General features: G+C 42.2%; 1 protein-coding gene across 13 annotated transcripts in view; it reads right to left on the bottom strand.

Annotated features, from left to right (window-relative positions):
• Window positions 1–19,896, bottom strand: part of baiap2b (BAR/IMD domain containing adaptor protein 2b) — a 75,586-nt gene that overhangs the window by 37,811 nt on the left and 17,879 nt on the right. For 9 of the 13 annotated variants that reach the window (XM_084937018.1, XM_084937017.1, XM_084937016.1 and 6 more), the window contains exons 2-3: window positions 14,388–14,463; window positions 8,903–8,989 (exon numbers count right to left, since the gene is read on the bottom strand). In XM_084937018.1, the coding sequence (XP_084793144.1) occupies window positions 8,903–8,989; window positions 14,388–14,463 (163 nt within the window). Of the gene's footprint in view, window positions 1–8,902; window positions 8,990–14,387; window positions 14,464–14,639; window positions 14,721–19,896 lie in introns of those variants that run through there. The other 4 variants (XM_084937021.1, XM_084937022.1, XM_084937020.1 and 1 more) reach the window with 3 other exon arrangements.

Below are 19,896 nucleotides of genomic sequence, written 5' to 3'. Positions count from 1 at the left end.
TAAATGGGGCATTGCTTTAAAAAGGCATGACAGATGAGAATTCATTGACAGCTTCACGCTACAGCTTGGTGACAATAAGTTAATAATGAGCTGACAAGTGCCACTATGTTTGGTTTTGAAATGGATAAACACGCAGAAAGAGAAAATCCCACAAGCCTGGGAGGAGACAGGCATCAAGAGCCTAACAACAGCTTCCTGTGCGAAACAACTCGCATGTATGAAAAGTGTCCGTGCGCGGTGCCTCAGATCAGAGTCTCTATTATCAGCATCATTAAGTCACCATTTGGCCGACTACCCACATCAAGGACAATGCGACAGCTCAAGGACATTTTGTAGTCCAACACATTATTAAAGCCACATTACCATCCCATTAGAGACATTTGCTAAATTAATCACTACACAATCCCTCGCTGATCTCTTTTTTGTCAGTTGACTGACACCCAAAAAGACGTCCAGCTCACTGTTGACAAGACAGCTTGTTTTAAAGTGCTGATGAATTGTAGTGGGTTGTATTAATGAAGGGCAGGTGGAGGTGATCAAAGTGCCGGCGCTCCGGCCTGTGTGCTCACTTGGCAGTTTGGTTTTGATTTGCCAAGAGACTGGGTGGAAGCCGGGAGCACATGGCTTCCTGTCTCGCCTTCCTTGCTCTTTCTTCTGCATCTCTCTCTTCATCATGTCTCTTGTTTCTTCCTCTTTTTGTTTCTCTGCATCCTCCCTCTCCACCTGGGGTGACATGAGGACAAAGGCAGGAGCAGTAAAGGGAAGCTAAATTAGCAGGGCAGCTCTGCTCTGGTGATGTCCGGACAGAGGAAGGATAGTTTGGTACCCAGTCACAGATTAGCCACTTGGGTTTTCGGTTACATCACCAGTTAGGGGAAAAAAGCTGACAAAAACTGTATCTTAAGCCCTTTTGGAACACTGCGTGTTTTGGTTCTCTTCTAATTTAGTCCGATATATTGAGGAAGTGAAAACAAAGCCAAACAAAGTGTAAATCATGAAGCTACCAAACAGGACACAAACAGGAGTCTCCTGGCTGATAAACCTGTGCATTTTTTAATGACTGGCAATGACGACAAGAATGTAGCTCCAAAATATTTATATAGTATATATTTTGGAATATATATCAAATATTATTTTTTTAAGTCACGGGTTTTGGGTAGTGAATGAAAGAATGGGATCACAAATACAAGCGGTGGAAATGAGCTTTCTCCAAAGGATAGCTTCCAACTAACTTAGCGACAGGGCGAGGAGTTCAGTCACTCTGAGTAATCAGAGTAAAGCTGCTACTCCTCCACATCAAAAGGAGTCAGTTGACGTGGTTCAGGCCCCTGACAAACATTCCTCCTGGGCGAGGTGTGCTAGACATGCCCATCTGGGAGGTGGCCTCGGTGTAGACCCAGGACATGCTGGAGAGTATGCACCTTAAGCTCCTCTGAATAAGCTGGACGAGGTGACTGGAGAGAAGGAAGTCTGCACTTCTCTGCTTAGGTTGCTGCTCCTATGACCCGTCCCCAGGTTCCAGCAGCAGCTAAAATGCTAAAAGTTAATTCTTCAAAATGTGGAAATTTCAGTGGCTATGTCCATCGTTTACGTGCAGTGTAGAGCATTACTCGACCACGTCCCCTACCACCCGGCTCTTTGCACTCTTTAGAGTTTTAAAAGAGGACTGAAAGACTAAATTGCTGCATCCGGTTCATTAAATTGCCAAAGGATACCTTAATGCATCTCTGCAACATCAGTAGTATCTAAAGGACATCTAAAGGGCAGTAGCAGACACCCTGGGATGAGATGGGATGTACTTACTTCATTATGTACTAAGACCTTCAGGAGAAGAAAAAAAATTATAACTCTCCACAGAAAAAGGAAAACTGTCCTCGCTTCGGCATGAAAGCAAACACTAACCAATTTATCATCCTGTGCTGTGTCCCTCATCATTCCAGTTGGGTGTAAACTCCAGTAATATCCTTTCGTTTTGACTTTGCACGTCAAGCGATGGTTCAAAATGCTGCAATCAATGATTTTTAAAGTTGTACACGGTCATAACCGTTCCCGGTTTGCGCTCTGAGATGTTGAGGTGACAAGGCTGGGGAAAAAAAAAGTAAGAGTGCTCCTGCTGCATTTTCTCCCCTCTATGCAGAATGAATGTTGGCTGAATTCAGATTGGAGCTGAAGCTCAGGGGAAATTCTGCCTTTGCTGGATCAGAAAAATGAGGGTTACACTGGGGTCAACAGCTTTTTTTTCCCTTAAGCTGAGCAGCATGAGATTTCAAGCAAGACACATTTGGAGGGACACCAGTTGTGCATATTATGGAAGAATTTCCCTAAGCGATGGCCTTAGAATGTCACAAATGATGTTTTCATGTCCCTCTTTACAAGCCTTTATTATTGCTTTCATCTTGTTTTCTCTACCTCTGCTTCAAAGAGCGAGTGCTCATATTTCTGCTGCCGCCATCCAGCTGTGCAGCATGAGAGGCGATTCAAACCACTTCCCTCTGCAACACCAGCTAATTATTTGAGAGACAAATGAGGGGAAAATTATACAGTGAAATTTGCTGATGAATATTGAACCACAGGAAGGAATTTTTTTGTCTTTCTGATGCGTCAGAATTACATTCTCCCCCACCGTTGCCTAATTGAGTCACTGATTGCATCTAGCCCCTGTTCCCATTTGTGAAAGCGTGCTATCCTTTAACAGTATGTTGGCTGAAGTGGAGAAATATGCCTTAAAGGTCGACACAGTTCCCTAATATGTGTTGCAATGAATTAATCATCCAAAGGGTAATTGTTTCCTGGACCTTAAATTTGGCCATCTAAATTAACCTTAAATTGATTTAATGAGATAGATGTTATGCTACAGAGTGCTCAGCCCACGGCAATGAGAAGACATGGGATAGATTTTAATTTGATGAATAGGAACAAAATGAGAGCATAAAATATGTGGATATACCACGATAATTTGCTCACAGGCATCGCAAGTGAGCTGGAGTTCTGGTGGAAGATAGTCAGGAATCGTGAGGTCTTTGTGCTTACTATGGAATTAAACAATAATTAATATATTTCATGAATAACAGACACAGAAATATAAAAATCTACCTAAGAGCTGATGTATAGTGAAAGCGCTATAAATCAGTGCTTTAGAAAATAATGTCCTAATCTAATTGTAAAAAAGACAGAATGGGGGATGATGCTGCTCTGTTGGCCTCATTGGAACATTACCATGAGAAGACTGTGAGAAACCCGGGATCAGAATCTATGCTGGAGAACAGTTTGTGGCTCTCTCTGGGCCGAGGGAAGACTTCTTAACCGGTGAAGTTCAGTTATCTCAAGGTCTTACACGGATGAAAAGATGGAGCGTGAGCTGGACCGGTGCGGCATCAGCGGTGATGTAAATGTTCTACCAGAGAATCCAAGCGAAGACAGAGCTGAGCCAGAAGGCAAAGCTTCTGATCTACCAGTCGATTTACGGTTGAACCCTCACATATGAAGCTGCATCTTTGCCACTGGCTGTCCTCAGCCTTAAAGACAGACATCCAGAGGAGGCTTGAAGCTCCTGCTCTTTCACATCAGGAGGCGACAGCTGAGGTAGTTTGAACATCTGAATAGGATGTCTTTTTGGATCTCATCTCCATTTGCTGCCACCCCAAGCAGACTTTGTATGAGCAGAACAGTTTTAATGAGGTCATCTTTCATAAGGCTCATAATATTAATCCTGTTTTGTTGAACAATCCTGCTCCATGTTCTACCTGCGCTAAAACATACGTGAAAAGCCTGAGTAATGATGAGATTTTAAACTGATTTTAATGACAGGCACAGACGCATAAAGTGAATAGAATGCAGGTTTGGACGTACAGTCTGCTGATTTTAAATCAGCTGTACTGCAGGAAACAATAAGAAAAGCCAAAGGGCTGTTTTTCCTCATGCTTCCAGCAGGTTTTGTGTCTGGGCACAGACCTGAGTGAGTACAATCCCTGCCTAACGCTGCATTTGAATGGCAGAGACCTTATATGGACAAAGGGGAACCGGAACTGCAGGAGCCTCCTATTTTTTTGCTCACAACCATGCCCATATTTAGTATACGGAAGAAGGATAATGTCATTTTCATCGATACTGACATCACCGGCGAACCATGTTTGGGCTGCGGCTCGCGCGCCGAGCTCCTCTCTCCTCCTCCTTTAAAGCAGCTCCAGTCGATGCGTTTCACTTAATCTATTTTTAGAAATGTGTGCAGAGTTGGCGTGTTCTCCCAGGGCTGCCTGAGCTCCCACATCAAAGCGGGGGCGTTCGCAGACACAGAGCGTAGTGAAAGCGGAGAGGATGAGTGGGATGACACTCCACTCTGCAGTCATGGAGTATCTCGTCTCTCCTCACAGGGAGTCATGCAGCAGAGCGGTTGTTCAAACTCTGACAGCATCGCGTAAATTAAGAACAAGTGAATGAAGCACAGCGGTGCATCATTTCCTCTTCCTGTGCCAGTTTCTTATGTGTTGTTTAGCATGTATGACACCACACGGTCCATCTCTGTCCCCGTGTGGAGATGTGTGTCAGTTTATTTTAAGGCTGCAGGAGTGGATAATAATCATGTAATGCTTTCTTGCTTTTTAGTCAGTTTGATTATGGCCTGCTCTGGCATGTGAGGGTGTTTGCTTGTACAATAAGTCTATTTATGAGTATGTGTTTGTGTGTCGGCAGCTCAAGTCTACTATTAAACTGTTCCCATGTCTCCACAGCTGCTTCTTAAGTGACACACAAAGCTGCCAAAGTGTTTAGTTTAAAAACACCGTGGTGAGCATCTCTGTGTTAGAACTTCTTTTGCAGTTTGACACATTCATATACCTCTGCTGTTAATAACTGGTGCTGAAAAATGGGTTGAAAAGCAGATTGAGGCTTTATTATGAAACATGCATTAGTCCTTATTACATTTTTTTTTGTAACGCTATTCACAGGTAAAGGCTGGATTAGTTCAGCGACTCACACTCAAATAGTAGAGGCGGTCTCCCACTGATCGCAGCTTCAGCTTCTCACTGAGACATCGAAGCTTCACTCAGCATATTGAACCCACGATCACTTCTGATGGATCCATCAGTGTGTGAACCTCCATATACTCCATATATAATACTGTATGTGAAGGATAAACGCCTTGTATGAATGAATGAACATGTTTTTTGGTGTAAAATGCTCAAAGTGGCCAGTAAGGAGAAGAAATTCACAACACTATTTTACCGCTGGTGTCACCGGAAATCCTTAAGTCAACCTTTTTTGCTGTATGCTTTAGCATATGAGCTGACACACCAAGTCTAGAACATAAAAAAACCCAACAGACTATGTGTAAAGAAGCACAGATTTAAGGATATTTCAAGGCTTACATTTTTTTTACGAGTCATTTTTTGGTGACAGTGCCAGAAGCAGAACAGCAAACTCATGTAGAAGTCCTCAGAGTTTGAAAAAAAAACACAGCTGGACTTCTTCAGGTTTTTAAGCTGTTCCGTCTCTCATCTAAGAGGCTTCTTCAGCTCTGAAGAGGTAAAACATCTTTTCAGGATCTAAAGGTTACCATGAAATGGATAACTGGGAATATACACAGACAGAAGTTTCAGTTAGGAACTAGTTCCTTCGCCACACTGAAGCCAGGCTGCCCACACGGTCCTACGGCAACTTATGGTACTGGTCGAAGGTTGCTGCCACTTGGGGTAAGGTGCAGAGTGCCTTTTAAATCAAACCACTAAATTTCACCAAATAAGTAACTTTCAATGCCTTAATCTAACCAAGTGGTTTTTATGGTTGACTTACCTCCACCCTTTCAGCCTCCTCAAGTGGACTCTGCAGACCAACTTAGGACAGGCAACCAGTATTGACGAGGTGCCACTGCTATAAAATGCCTTGTGCTTAATGATTAGGCACAAACGCCATCTGACAAAGTGGATTTCACCATTTACAATTACAGGGCAAGAAAAACTATCACAGACTCATAAACTGCAAACGTCAGCCTCAAAGATTCATTCACAATTTCATTAAAACATCAGATCTTCCACAAACAGGACACTTATTGTAACTTAAAGCTGTTCAATAATGTCTAATATGATCAACTTTCGCGCCATCTTTTATTTAAGAGGAACGGCAGTGATCCATTTAGCCTGGATAAGATCAGAGCTGCTAAAGTGTGAGCCAATTCATCAACAGTCCAGTGCTTTTTCCATCCCACATTCAATTTTTCTCTTTGACCATCAAGGTCAATTTCTCAGCCCGACTTCACTCCCCCTCCTCATTTCACCCTGTCACATGCAACTCTCCATCCTCTGCTCATGTGCTAATGCCATTAGCTGCTGTTCATCTTAATGCGCTGTGATTAATTACATTGTTTCAGAGAGTACAGTCGGAGGTGGCGGAGCCTTTCTGCCAGATTTCACTTTGAGAGTTGAAGCAGTCTGTAGTCCGGCCCTGTTACTTCAGCTCCACGGCGCCAACACATTTTCTCCTCAACAAAACCCAATTAAAGGAACAATTACAAGTTGGACGATTTTACAAATCTGCCTTCATTCCTCATTAATTATGAAGTGTGTGGTAAAGGCCTGGATGAGTGATTATCCCCAGCAAACACGCACACAAACTCACACACACAGTTTTGCTTATCTGGGATTCTGTGCTCGTGGCTCCGGTCACAGCTACAGACATGTGCCAGCTGAGGAAATTTAGTTCAGCCACACACACAAAACCAAACGCACAACCCTTGTTATCTGTTAATTAATAAGCTGGCAGGCTTGGGAGTTTTTCCACATTATGCAGCAACAATGGTGCTCAGTGTTTCCTCCGGCTTCTTCTGGAGCAAAACCGGCAAAACTGGCAAAAGGAGGCTGTTTACTTTATAACGTATCGTTGAATTGGTCTAATGAGAAAAATTGGATAATTATCTCTCATTGCCCGCTTATGTATTTTTAATAATTCAGTATCTCCAGAAAACGTTCATATTTGTCTACTACTATTGCAGAAAAGAAAATCCCATTGAGACACTGTCATCTATGGATTAACCGGGAGAACTTTGATATAAGTTGCACACTTCATACCGAGTGACTGCAGAATCATCCACAAACTACATTTTTCTTCTGTTTTCATCAGGTAATTCAGTGAAGCTGTGAGGCTTAACACAAGTAATGGAATATGCTAAAGAATCCACAAAAGCAATAACCGCCGTCAGAAGGGCTCCCCCTCCGCTCTGCACAGACCACAGCCGCTCTGAGCGCTGCTGATATGCAGAGACGGCATCAATCCATTTTGCTCAGCCTAGTCTGTCATTTCACTGGAGGCGGAGGGAAGTTCTGCTGAGTTGTTAAAGGGCTGCTGAGTCATGGTTAGGCTGCTAGAAAAAGAAACTGAAAAAGAAACACAAACATGCAGACAAAAAGACTACAGAAGCACAGTCGTGGAGGACAGAGAGCATGAAAGGCAAACAGAAGAGCAACCAAGCTGATGGAAATGGGGATGCAGAGATGGATGATGGGATGTCCTGTTAAGGAGTTTGCACACAAAGTCAAAAATTTGCATTTTTTAAAAAGAATCATCTCTAATGTATGAAAAGCGTTCATGTGTAGTACATATTTGCATATATACACAAAAAGTGAATCCTACAAACAGTTGCAAAACACTGTGACGGACATTTTGGGAGAAATATTTACTCATGATGAAAATAGTCTTGGTGTGCAAAGGCCTTTCCTCCTACTTTTAAGTGGCTTTAATGATTTATATTTAAAGTTAGTCACCGGCTTGGATGTTTAAACATTCAACCCTAAAACAGTGTGATATGAAAATGATTCAAACTACATAAAAAAAATCATGGAGGCGAAACCGAATAGATAAAGAAAAAAGCTTTTCATATTGGAGCTCTACCCGGTATTTGCTCAAAGAGAGAAAGGGAGGAAAAGCGAAAAGATGTAGCTCCAGAAGAAATGCGAGGAAGCCCCCAAAAAAGGTCCTCACATGAATAATGGATGCAGCTTTTATATCCTCCTCAGTCACCTCAGATATGTCTGTTTCACACTCCTCTAACCATCTCTCCATCCTTTCTTCCTCCTCTCCTCTGCTGATTCAGGACACGCCTGCTATCTTACATCCCATCAAGGTGAAGGTAAGAAGAAGCTTCCATAATCCCGGACTAACAAAGACTCTGCACACGCCCCGGCATGTGACCTGGTCTACAATTATAACAGTGCTGTCCTGCTTCATACAACAGCTATCAGCTAGTTCTCATCAACACCAGTTAACACTATAGCTGCGACTATACCAAACAGAACCAGAGCTGATCCAACCGAAACCAGACGACACGCTGCGTGAGAGCAAAGGGAGCTGGGAAATTTTTTCCTGACAACTTGCTGGAAGCGCCATTCAAAACAGGAAGATTTTTCATTAGCACTGTAAATATATTGAGGGCTTATTATGAATAGAAAGAAAATCCACCTCGCCATGTGCGCTCTTGTGAATACCAAATGCCAAACAAATTTGTAAATTTATTACTCGCTCACAGCGGTGCAATAAAAAAGCGACTGGAAAGCCTTTATCTTTCCGGAATGTGAGGAAACAAGGGATTAACCAAATGGGCAAGCTGTGACAATCATGCAGAATTAATTCTTCTCGAACCAGAATGTGTTTCACTGTATGAATTGGAGGTGATAATGTATCAAATAAGCTCTGAAGTGCAGGAAAAGACAGGCTAAGGCTCATCTTTAAGATTTACACAACGTTCTGAAGCACTTAAGTGCTAGAAAAACATCTGTGAGTGTGTGTTTGGGTGTGTGTGTCCAATTTCAGGTTGGTCATCAGCTGCTTCTGCCCTACAGCACGATCCCATCCACCATCTGCTTGTGTAACCCCCCTGTACCCCATCAAGGGTGCTACTGCCACTACAAGGACTCACCAACATCCTTAGAGCCTTGACTTTCGCTGGCCATCTCGCCCATCCGCACCAGAGCGTCGAAGTAGCCCTTTGCAGCATATGTGACACCTGGAAACATGGAAGCATTGGGCATCAGATCAAGGGTGCGGAGTTGAAATGATGTCTTCTTCAGCTCTGCAACCATCCCCTACAACCCTCCCCTCCCCCAGAGAGGTAAGGTTGGGAGATCGACAGGCGGAAATGGAGACCAGGTGGGAAAAGAAAAAGCTCTATGGAGGCAACTACAGGAAACAGAAATCTCAAGACTGCCAGGTTAAAAAGCAAAGCACAACCTTTCACCACAAACTACTTTGGAAAAATCTATTTTAAAGGATTAGTTTATCCAAATTACAGGAAAATTAAAAGAAAACAAATATTTTATTTGTTCATCTTCCCTGTTCTAATCAGTTTTAAAGGATTTCTTTTTTGGTCAGATTCTGGGCCAACAGAGAAAATGTAATAGTTTTTTTGTTTTCTTGCAAAGTGAATACCATCCAGGTAACAGGTTTCCTATATTCAGCAGAATCACTGAGTAAATTTCCAAATTTGAAATGGGGGCATTTTGAAACCAACGACTGTGTGTGAGAGAATTTCATCTCTTCTTCTTAATTGACTTTTTTATTTCCTATTTACCTCGTTTATTATTACTTTCCTCTTTTATAATTTACCAGGAGAAACATTTTTAATGCTTAAAAAAAGTAATTTTGCTGTAAGTTGCACAAAGGTTCTTTTAAAGGTCATAAAGGGAAAAAAAGGTTTCTCTATTCTGGGCTATATATTGACAATGAGTTTGTTTCTTAGTTTCCTCACATCATACAGTAATCCTATGTTTAAAATGTGAAAACAATGCAGTTTTCAAGTAGACATCACATTGAAGTAAACCGACAACCCGACAAATCCTGCATTTCACTGATCTAAATTTTAGGTTTATAAGTTTTTAATCATCATCATCTGATACATTCTCTGATTGGAGTAGGCAGCACTCAGAAAATAGAGGAAATAGAGTCATGTGACGCGCAAAAGCACACACAGAGCGTGACGGAGAGAGCAGGAACTGAGGGGAGGAGAAAGAGCTCGGGTTCTTGGTATGGAGAGAGCCACAGAATCATTTTATGTCTGCTACTTTTGTTTATTTGATCTTTTTTCTGGATACAGTTCCAAAACTAAATCATCCATCAGTTACCCTGACCTGTCATCAGTTATAGACCTGCATCACATTCAGGTGAAATATCACCTCCCATTTAAACTGGTCTAGTTTATCAGAGTCTGGTGATATTTAGTCTCTGGCTGCACAACATTGTAGTGATGAAGACTTTGAAGATCTGTCCCTTGGTTATTCACTCAGCCAGGGTGACATGAGTTAGTCTAGGCTCAGTGAGAAAAGCCTCTCGGCTCCAGGAAACATCGTGAGAAGGATCTTATTCCATTCTTTGAAACTGATGATGACTTTGTCTGTTGTGTTGATGTTGAAAATTTTATTTTATTTTATCGTTTATTTGTGGGTTGTGAGTGTGATACAGATGAGTGGAGGAGGAAAACTCAGCCTAAAATCTGTCCTACTGCATAAAGGCACTTTGCATCCGTCCCAAAAGGACATTCTGTATATTTAAAAAATAATAATTATGAAACTATAACAGCTGTGTTGGAGAAGTGGAAATACAATGAGCAGAAATGAAACAGGAAAAATATAAAATATGAATATTTGTATTGTTTGTTTTTTTGTTGTTGCTCAGTGCCATGTAATACGAATAACGTGAGGGCATTTTAAACATTGTTTACCCTTATGGATCCAAAACCTGTTCGAATCTGCTCAATAATGCTGTAACGAACTACAAATGGAAAAAAGAAAGCTAATGGCACTTGTAACTTATATGCAGCTGCTTGAGATTAATCTTAAAACCGATTTCCTCATTGTCTTGATAAAGGTATGAGGCACCAAACTTCAGGGCGATTATCAGTGTGTGAAGTTATGATTTTATGTGACGTGTCGCCCTCGCTTGTCCAAGACAAATTTCTCCCAAGGGAGACAATAAGGACTAATCTAATCTCATCTCATCTAATTTAATCTAGACCAGCAGAGTAATGTTTCTTCTCTAGTTTAATAAACTAGCTGATTGAGTTAAATTACTTTTGGTGGTTTAAAACTCCAAGTTTGTCCTTCATATACAGGTTATAAATGTTTTAGTCTAATCAAATTAGTTATGAACCTGGACCCTCAGATTTTGGACTAAATTAAACACAGATGCTGTAGAGGTTCTGAAATAGTAAGTAAAAACACCAAGTAGGTGAACAATATGTTTGCTTTTTTGAATATGTGCCATTTGGTGCACTTGAAATTTACATTACGACAGACAATAAAAATGATTTGCATGGCATAAGCAGAAAAAATAAGTATTCTCGTAATTTGGATGAACTAAAGCTTTAAAATCCTAATGGCACCTCACATCTTTACAACCCCATACATAATAATATGCTGACAAACCCTTTCGCAGCAGTGATGTGTAAGCACTCTACAATTCAAATACTGTCAACCATTATTCTCTGCGGTGTATCGCCACAGAAGCCGGGGACACGAGCCGAGACACGGCGGTGACTCAGGGCTTAGAAATGAGGGCAAGACAGCCTCAGGCAGCGGTGACGGTGAATTAAAGCAGGTCAGGGGTCAGCTACACGGGGAGTGAAAGTCATGATGACAGAGGACACATGCCCAGTCAGGATATACATATGGATGAGCGCTGAGTTTATTACAGGGCCGTCATGTTGATGAGTGTGTTTTGAACTGCCAGAGAAGGTTCATGCAGAATCCCACAGAGAGAGCAGGAAAATGACAAGTATTCATATCCCTGCATGGAAAACAATGAAAATCTATTCACATCTAGAAGTCCGTGGAGACACTGAGCTATGCAAGTTATTGTTCTGTAAATTAAGACAGCGTCTGGCTTCTCAGTCTGCACAAGCACTTAACAATTTCATTTCTCCAGTAAGACGATTTTGTGAGGACTTCTTTATGAAAACCAGGAATAAAAAGCCACAAAAGTCTTTACACAGCAGTGCAACCCTCCTCCGTAAGCTATGACAGTGACAGGCCAAGACCCTTTTCCGGCTTCTCTGAAGCCTGGCTTGAGTTAAGCTTAGGTAGGATATGAGTGGATGCGAAAGCAAGGGGATGGGGGTAAGGCTAAGATGGCTGGGTGAGCAAGGCTAATTTAATCGATGTGCAGAGAAATCTCAGCCGGGAGGAGAGCAGGTCCAGGTGAAGCCGGATTAGCTCCAGGGAATGCTTTGTTTGTCTGTCAGCTGGAAAGTGACAGAGAGGCACAGAAGCAGGAGAAAAAATAAAGAAGAAGAGAAGAAGAAGAAGAAGAAGAAGAGGAAGAAGGCAGAGGACGAGGAAAAGGAGGACCTGCCTGTAAAGAGGATTAGAACAGTGATATAAAGCCAATACAGAGCAGAGCAGATGAAACATAAACAAGGTTTAAATCAGCTGAGGTTGGTGACACGTGACTCATGTTAATGTCATCAATTTCAAAATCAAGCTTTCCACAACCTCAATCAAGCCTCCTCTCACATTCCTCCACAGAAAGCAGACAAATCTGATTCAGCTCAAAACACACCCGAACGTCTCGTTTATAAATGGGCTAAATTTGGAAAAAGACAGCTCCTGATTACAGCTTCAAATATTCTCCTGTTTTATGGTAACTGAACCAAACAAGCAGATTAAAGATAAACTAAAGTTACTAGTTTTTAATTAACTGCTTTTGAAGAAAAGGTTGGCCATTACTAAATCACAGAGCCATCAGTAGACACATCTTTGTACTCTTGTAAGCTTAAAGGTTCCACTGAGACCAACGATTTTTCAGTGATGTCACCAAACAAGACAGAAATCTCAGTCTCAGCTGAACAGCCCAGTTTTGACATCTTCCTTTTATTTGATTTCACATGTGTTCTCCTCTTTCTCCACAAGCACAGCATGTTCCAGCCGCACAGCTCCCACGTTTCTGCTGCAGCCCTGCACCACGCTGCAATTAAGATTTTAATAAAGAGAGAATTTGGCTGAGCGCTACATCCCAAACCACACTGTGCTCATCGAGCCCAGAAAGCAGGCTCCTTCCTGCATCATTCTGGTCCTCTCAGTCCGCTGGGATGTCAAGCTGCCGCCCCAGTTCTAGTGCGAGGAGGGGCTGCACTGGCATTTTTCCTATGACAATAGATGCTTGCTGGGTGCCCAGCCCCACTCTAAACTCTGCCTCTGTGCTGCTGCTTGGCATTGATGAAGTGTAATCCCCACTCAGAGAGTCGCAGGGCTATTTTTAGCCTTATCTATCAGACTAGAGTGAGGCCTTCTTTATTGTTCTTGCAGGCTGCCGAGTCTTCCCTGCATTTCCTCTCCGAGCACACAAAGGAGAGCCCGGTTCGAAACCGCACACAGCATACCAAGCAAGTCTGCACCATCACTGAATATATGATACGACCCCGATAACCTCCTCTTCCTCCTCCTCATCCTCCTCCCTCCACAGAGTGACATCTAAGAGCAGAGCTGGAAGGTTTTCTTATCAATAAATGAGCTCAACATGGTTGGAGGCGCGTGTTATCTAAATACATATACTGTACAAGGCATCAGTACAAGCATTATCGGCCTGACCCAGAGGCATGAAATCACGTTATCCAAGCTGACTGCGTAGCTTTAATTAATCAGAGTTTGTGAAGTTAAAGAATAAGCCACTGGACATTCTCCAGGATTCCAATAACTGCTGAGAATTTCGGAATTTCTGTTTTTGTGAACATTTGTCTCGCAGTCTTTTCCTTCTACCTTCTCCTTTTTTCAAAACATTTTTTTATCCTGTCTTGTCCTGAATACCGGCTCTGCTCGTTCTCATTTCTTGGGCCTCATGGGGTAGGGGTACCGTTATTCTCACGACTCTCCCTGTTCCACTTTGCATTGGCTAATGCTCCACTTAGCTCCCTCTGGATATTTCCTGTGTTTTGTCTTTGACCTTGACTGAGTGTATACCTCAGTTTCCCACACCTCCCTACTCTTTGCACACACAATCACACACAAACACACCAATTCAAACCTCAAAAAGCAATGACAAAGGATAAAAAGGTAGAGACAGACATTAATGAGAATGATGAGAGGAACTGCTGGTGGACAGAAAGGAGGAAGACATCACAGCGGAACAATCACAGGACATCACAGCACAATACCGAACGTCTGAATAAGATCTAGGCACAAACTAGTGTGTGTAGTTTAAAAGCTTCTGATGGGGATTGTAAGCTTGGCATCAACAACGCTCTTAACGTGAATATCCGAGCCATCGTCACCCTAAAGCTAACCAGTCTCGAGGTAAATCAAGACGATACAGAAGCAGCACCAAGTGTCGGGTGAGCTGGCCCTCTGCCTGGACGACTGGAGGAACGAGAGAACGACGAAGACAGACGGTAAACAAGAAATGGTTGGTGTACTCACTGGTGAGCGCCTTCTCATAGCTTTTTGCCATGGCTATGAAGTTCCGTAAGCACGGGTTAAACTGCTCCATGATGGACTGGAAAAGGAGAGAGAAAAAAGAGAAGGTATGTTTGGTTAGAAGCAGGAAAGATACGATACAAACACCGACATGAGCTACAGTGACAGAGCTCTGCTCTTTACTGGGGCATGAGCACACACACACACACACACACACACACACACACACACACACACACACACACACACACTCACACACACACGTAGACAGAGTCAACTGAGCCAACCACGAGGAAAAGGAGAGCAGAGGATTCATTTCAAGACTCCGAGCCTGACGATGAGGATGGTTGGATGAAATAGAGGGAAAGAGTCACTGAGGGAGGGCTTATATTTGTATGTTTGTGTGGTGCTTTTTCCCCTCAGCTCCCCTGCTGTATGAATTAAAAATAAAATCTGGTTTTGGCCGCTGAATCCTTCAGCTCAGCGGCAGACCTGGACCTAGTGCCATTTCCCTCTGTCTCCCTAACACTTGAACTGTGGCACACTGCTCCTGCTAATTGCTTTTGTGGCCAAAAATAACACAAAATTTGCCTTTTCACCGTCGGTCATCGAGTCTCAGAGGTCAGTACCAGAAATTCAGACAAATGAAATCAAGACGATCATCGTTGGACCCAAAAAGCCCCACTCATACACAGCGGAAGTGAAATTAAACAAGCTTATACCATCTACAGCTTGCAGGACATCAATAATACTTTTTCAAATAAAATATTTATTAAAACTACAAAGAAAGTTTGCTAAAATAAAATAAATACAAACAAATGATTCCTTATGGTGTCTTATACACCCAGCAACATTTTTTTCCACTTAAATATTTACTCACTAACTTTCAGTTTAACCTGTTAAAATCTACGGTGTCAACTCTCCTAGGGTTAGGGTTGGGTTTTATTTAGCCACATACCAAATAGGAAAACTTTCACAAGTTAGAAGATGTTAACTCCTAAATGAAGTCTCACACATTAACAATGTTTCCAAGCAAACAAATGAAAACAGTAGTGGCCGTTAACCTAACCCAAAACCCTAGAGGGTCAGTGTTGGATATTAAGAGGTTAATGTCCAGTACTTTAGCTGCTCTTTGTGTTCCGCGTTAATCATCCTGATCACATACGGAACGGAGAGTTTACCAAAGCTTCTTTAGCTGGAAGAAGTTGCCTGCTGCTGGAAATGAGATTGATGAGAGCGGTGATAGTGAACCAGAACAGTAAAATTGCTTAACGCTTCGCAGCTCTAAGGCGCTGCGGGGCAAGGTGATAACTCTCACATTACAAATCGCTTTTTCCATCATTAATACAAAATACAGAGAACACTAACACTGAAACTAAGCACCCCAATCTTTGCTTATATGTTCTTGTACAGCACAGCACTTCATTTTTTATTCAGTGAAGCATTAAACAGAATAGGCAAATCCGAAAAGTCAAATTCTGTAGATATCTGCTAAACGGAGTGGGGGAGATTAAGTCAAACATCAAGAACAGCAAAGTGGGTGAAGACAGATCGCGTGTTTAGATGAATTTGCTGATTATTGCCTGTGAAACATTCAGCAACATAACACGCTGCTCTGGGAGATTGGCAGCAGAGAGAAAACGTCACAGCTGGAGCTGCAATAATAGAGAAGACTGGCAAAATACTGCAACAAGCTGGTAATACGATGAGTAAAAATGAGCAACGCTGTGACTTAAAGCACAGTGAAAAACTGCCAGTATCCAGTTCAGACTACTCCCCAACAGATATACACATAAAACAGTGCATGAATCCAAATCTCCTTCCTTCATGACAGATGGCCAAGCATTGGTCAGCAGCGCACAAGCAGTGGAGTGCATCCACAACGAGAACAAACAAACAGAGGCCCGAGGCCTTGTTAGGAAGTGAAGAAAAAGTCAAGAACAAATGTGTAATGAGTTTTACTGTCTGTCTCTGCAGTGACTCAGCCTCCCCCTCAATCCAAGCTGCCCTTTCACTCTCGCTGCATCTCCGGCCAAACCCAGCAATTTAAAAAGCAGAAATGTTCTCTCTGCAACTTTCTTTTCAAACTTGCCAGAAAGGCAGCATGGATGGAAGCAGAGGGAAGGTAAAGGGAGTGAGGGATGAGCAGCATCTAACAAACAGCCTTAATCTAAGCCATCATGACTATGATCCAAATCCTAGAAAGTGCAAAAAGCGCTTAAATCAGTTATGGCACACTGACTAATGAGGTGAATAGAACATCACTCATGTCTTAACAATCAAAGCCTGTTGGAAGTTAAGTAAACAGTTTCTAAAGTCAGCGTGTTCAATGGAAATGATGATAGAGAAATAATAACTGGAGATTATGTATCGGAATTTCAGGAGCAGGACCACGCCTCCAAACACACTCCTTCCGGTTCTCATCCATATAGGTTCCCCCAGCTCTGCAAGCTGTTCATTCTCGTTTACGTGCCCCTCCCTCCCTCCTTGTTCTCAATCCTTTAACTTTTTCATTTCTATTCAGTACACGGGGATCTGCCAGGCCCGGGAGCCGTCGCCAGTCCCCTTCGAGGCCTTCCCCAAACCGCAGCTCAATTCATGTCAAAGCATTCAGCTTTACCTACTAAAACGCTGTCAAACCTAAAATGAGGACGTGGGCCCAGCTAGTGAAATACAATAGGCCCACGCTAATTTTGGTATTTTCAGATAGTAGAAACATTTTTGTAGTTCTCTAGTCGTTCAAGGACGCGTCCCAGACTTTCCGTGTGAGCACTGCAGGAACTACAAACTGCAAAAACTTCCTGGAGTATACATAGGTCCCCTTAGACCATTAAAGTGGGCCCTTACTTCCAAAACTACCCCAAAACTAGTAAGACACAAGGCCAAAGTTTGCAGGGTTTCTAGTGTGCTTGAAGCATCTGAAAAGGTCCTCTGCAAACATCCATTTGCCAGATACCACAGGGCACCTTGGTCTTGTAGAGTGCAAGGACCAACAGATTCTGAGAACAGCGGTCTTCATGTATTTAATCAGTGAATTTAGAAGCATATCACTGTTTGATATTGGCTTACGACTTCAGTTGAGGCAGTAAGGATGCTTGTGTTCTTTTCAAAGTGCCTGAAGGAAGAAGCACAAAGGGACAGAGCAGACAGAATAATGAGTATTCTGCAAAGGAAGAGTAGGGTACGTTTAAATTTGATGGATGCCTTTTTTTCCAAGTCAGCCTGCTACACGGGACGCCTGCTCATGCCCACCGGCTGACGCAGAATAGTCACCCTGGTTCACAAACCTCCTCCATGATTTCAAAGAAAGGGAAGCGGGAAGTAGGACAGGACGACACAGGGGTGCAAGGAAAATAGGCTGACTGCCCGGTGAGTGAGATGAGCTTCAAGGTGCACAAATGAGATGAGGTTGGTTTAGTTTGGCACCAAGGAAGACTTAGAGGAGTGGGACATGCAGGGAAATGGACTGAAACTAAATGCATAAAAGTATTTTCGGCTTTCCAAGGTTCTGGGTCCAAAACTGGTTTTGCATGTGATCAGAAGCACCCTGCTGTGAATACTGACATTGCTGCATTGCTACAATATGATGTCATAAATGCTTTGTGTGTGCGCACACACACATAAAGAAAAAAGGCCATTGGTGGTGTTTCTTTGTGGCTTTCCTGGCAAAAACAAACCTAATTATATCCAGATTCCCTCTTGCCCCTCTCTCCCATCTCTGGGTGCATTTTCTGTTATGCAAGGCGTCGGCTGCTGAACAAACCCAGTACGGAGGAACACTCCTAGCAGCAGTAATCATCACCATGGCTGTACCACCAGTTGGCAGGAAGAAAGGAACGATCAACAAAAGAATATAAATAGATGATGGAAAGCGGCCTGGATCTCATGTCTAAATAAACAGAGCGAGGAACGGGGAACGACTGTGTGAAGAAGTGTGTGTCTGTGCATGCATTTGCGTGAGTGTCACTGTGTGAGCTGCGTTATGTAATCACTGTCAGACAGGTCCAGCTTCATGTGTTGCATTCCTGATTCTTGATGTGATGCTTCCTATTAAAATACCTTTACTATTTCATATGTGCTACTCACTGACACATTCAGCTGCACACTAGAAACAGTCATTGTGACCACTGTGTTCACTGTAAGCATGGAGAAATAATAAAACAGAACCTTGCAAAGGAAAAGCTCTTTGCTTTGATGGGTCAAATTATTTTATACATTTTCTCTCCTCAGTTTCTCTCTTGTCTGAAGCGAGCTGTTTAAGAGCTAAAAAACCAAGCAGCTACCTCAAGCTTTAGCCTCACAGAGATTACATGTTCAAATACTGAATATTGGAGGAAAATGAAGAAAAATCTAGAAACACCCCTCCTTTCCATTACTAGTATATATTTGGGATATATGTTGTGCATTAATAGAATACATAGTACAACATCTAAGAAATAAAATTCCTGTATATTGCAGAGAGTTTGAAGAGACACTATTGTCATTCCAGGTTTAGCATAAATGCTCTTAATGAGGCAAACAAGTCAGTACTGACAAGAGAATTTATTTAGTGTAGACAAAGAAAATCTATATGCAGTGGATTCAAGGTAGTCAAAGTCTAAGCTTATATTCTAAACACAGGGAAGTGAGATCCAAATCACATTTTTAATTCAATTCAATTTTATTTACATATCACCAAATCACAACGGTCGCCTCAAGTCACTTTTTAATTTAAGGTGAAGAACAAGATGACCTCCTGTGAGCATCACTATGGTGACAGTGGGAAGGAAAAACTCCCTTTTAACAGGAAGAAACCTCCGGCAGAACCAGGCTCAGGGAGGGGCGGGGCCATCATAATAACTAATGATTAAATGCAGAGTGATGTATGACCACAAAGAGAGTGAAAAGAGGTGAGTGAATGTTTTATTTGCTTATGTTTTTATATATGTGGCACTAAAATCTAACACAGGTCTGATTCTCAGCAGTGTGATATCAGTCAAATCTGAATTCATGCAAGATTTATGTCACCCACATGACCCAAGTGCCTTTCTGCCAGAGTGAGCGTCTGAGTGATATCGACAGATGTAGTGTAGTTACAAGTGGCCCTTCACATGCTGAAATTCAGCATCCTGATCCAACCACCCCGGCTTCAACTGCACACCCACCAAAAACCTCTATACACAACAGAATATACTCAAATAGATATGCCAGAAATCCTGACTTTAAGTAATCTGATTACACCTAAATGTTTTATGTAATGTTGTTACTTAAGCACAGTGTAGAAAATTAACTCCATGGAATCTGGTCACATTAAATTTACTTGATTTAATTGTTTAATTATATGAAGTAAGTAAAATTTTATTTACATAGCACCTTTCTAGATAAAAAGATCTCAAAGTGCTTCACACAGGGATGACAAAGAGTAAAACAAAAACAGACAGAAGGTAACAAAATGCAGTTCTAAAAAGATGTTTTTAGTTGTCGTTTTAAAAGGGACTACTGAGTCCACAGATCTTAAGCTGAGTGGGAGAGA

The sequence above is a fragment of the Perissodus microlepis genome, chromosome 8, assembly GCF_051167445.1.
Source record: "Perissodus microlepis isolate ML-2025 ecotype Zambia chromosome 8, ASM5116744v1, whole genome shotgun sequence".
In the NCBI taxonomy this organism is placed as follows: domain Eukaryota; kingdom Metazoa; phylum Chordata; class Actinopteri; order Cichliformes; family Cichlidae; genus Perissodus; species Perissodus microlepis.
Note: the sequence above shows the minus strand (reverse complement) of the source record. Positions and strands in the feature narration are given on the sequence as shown.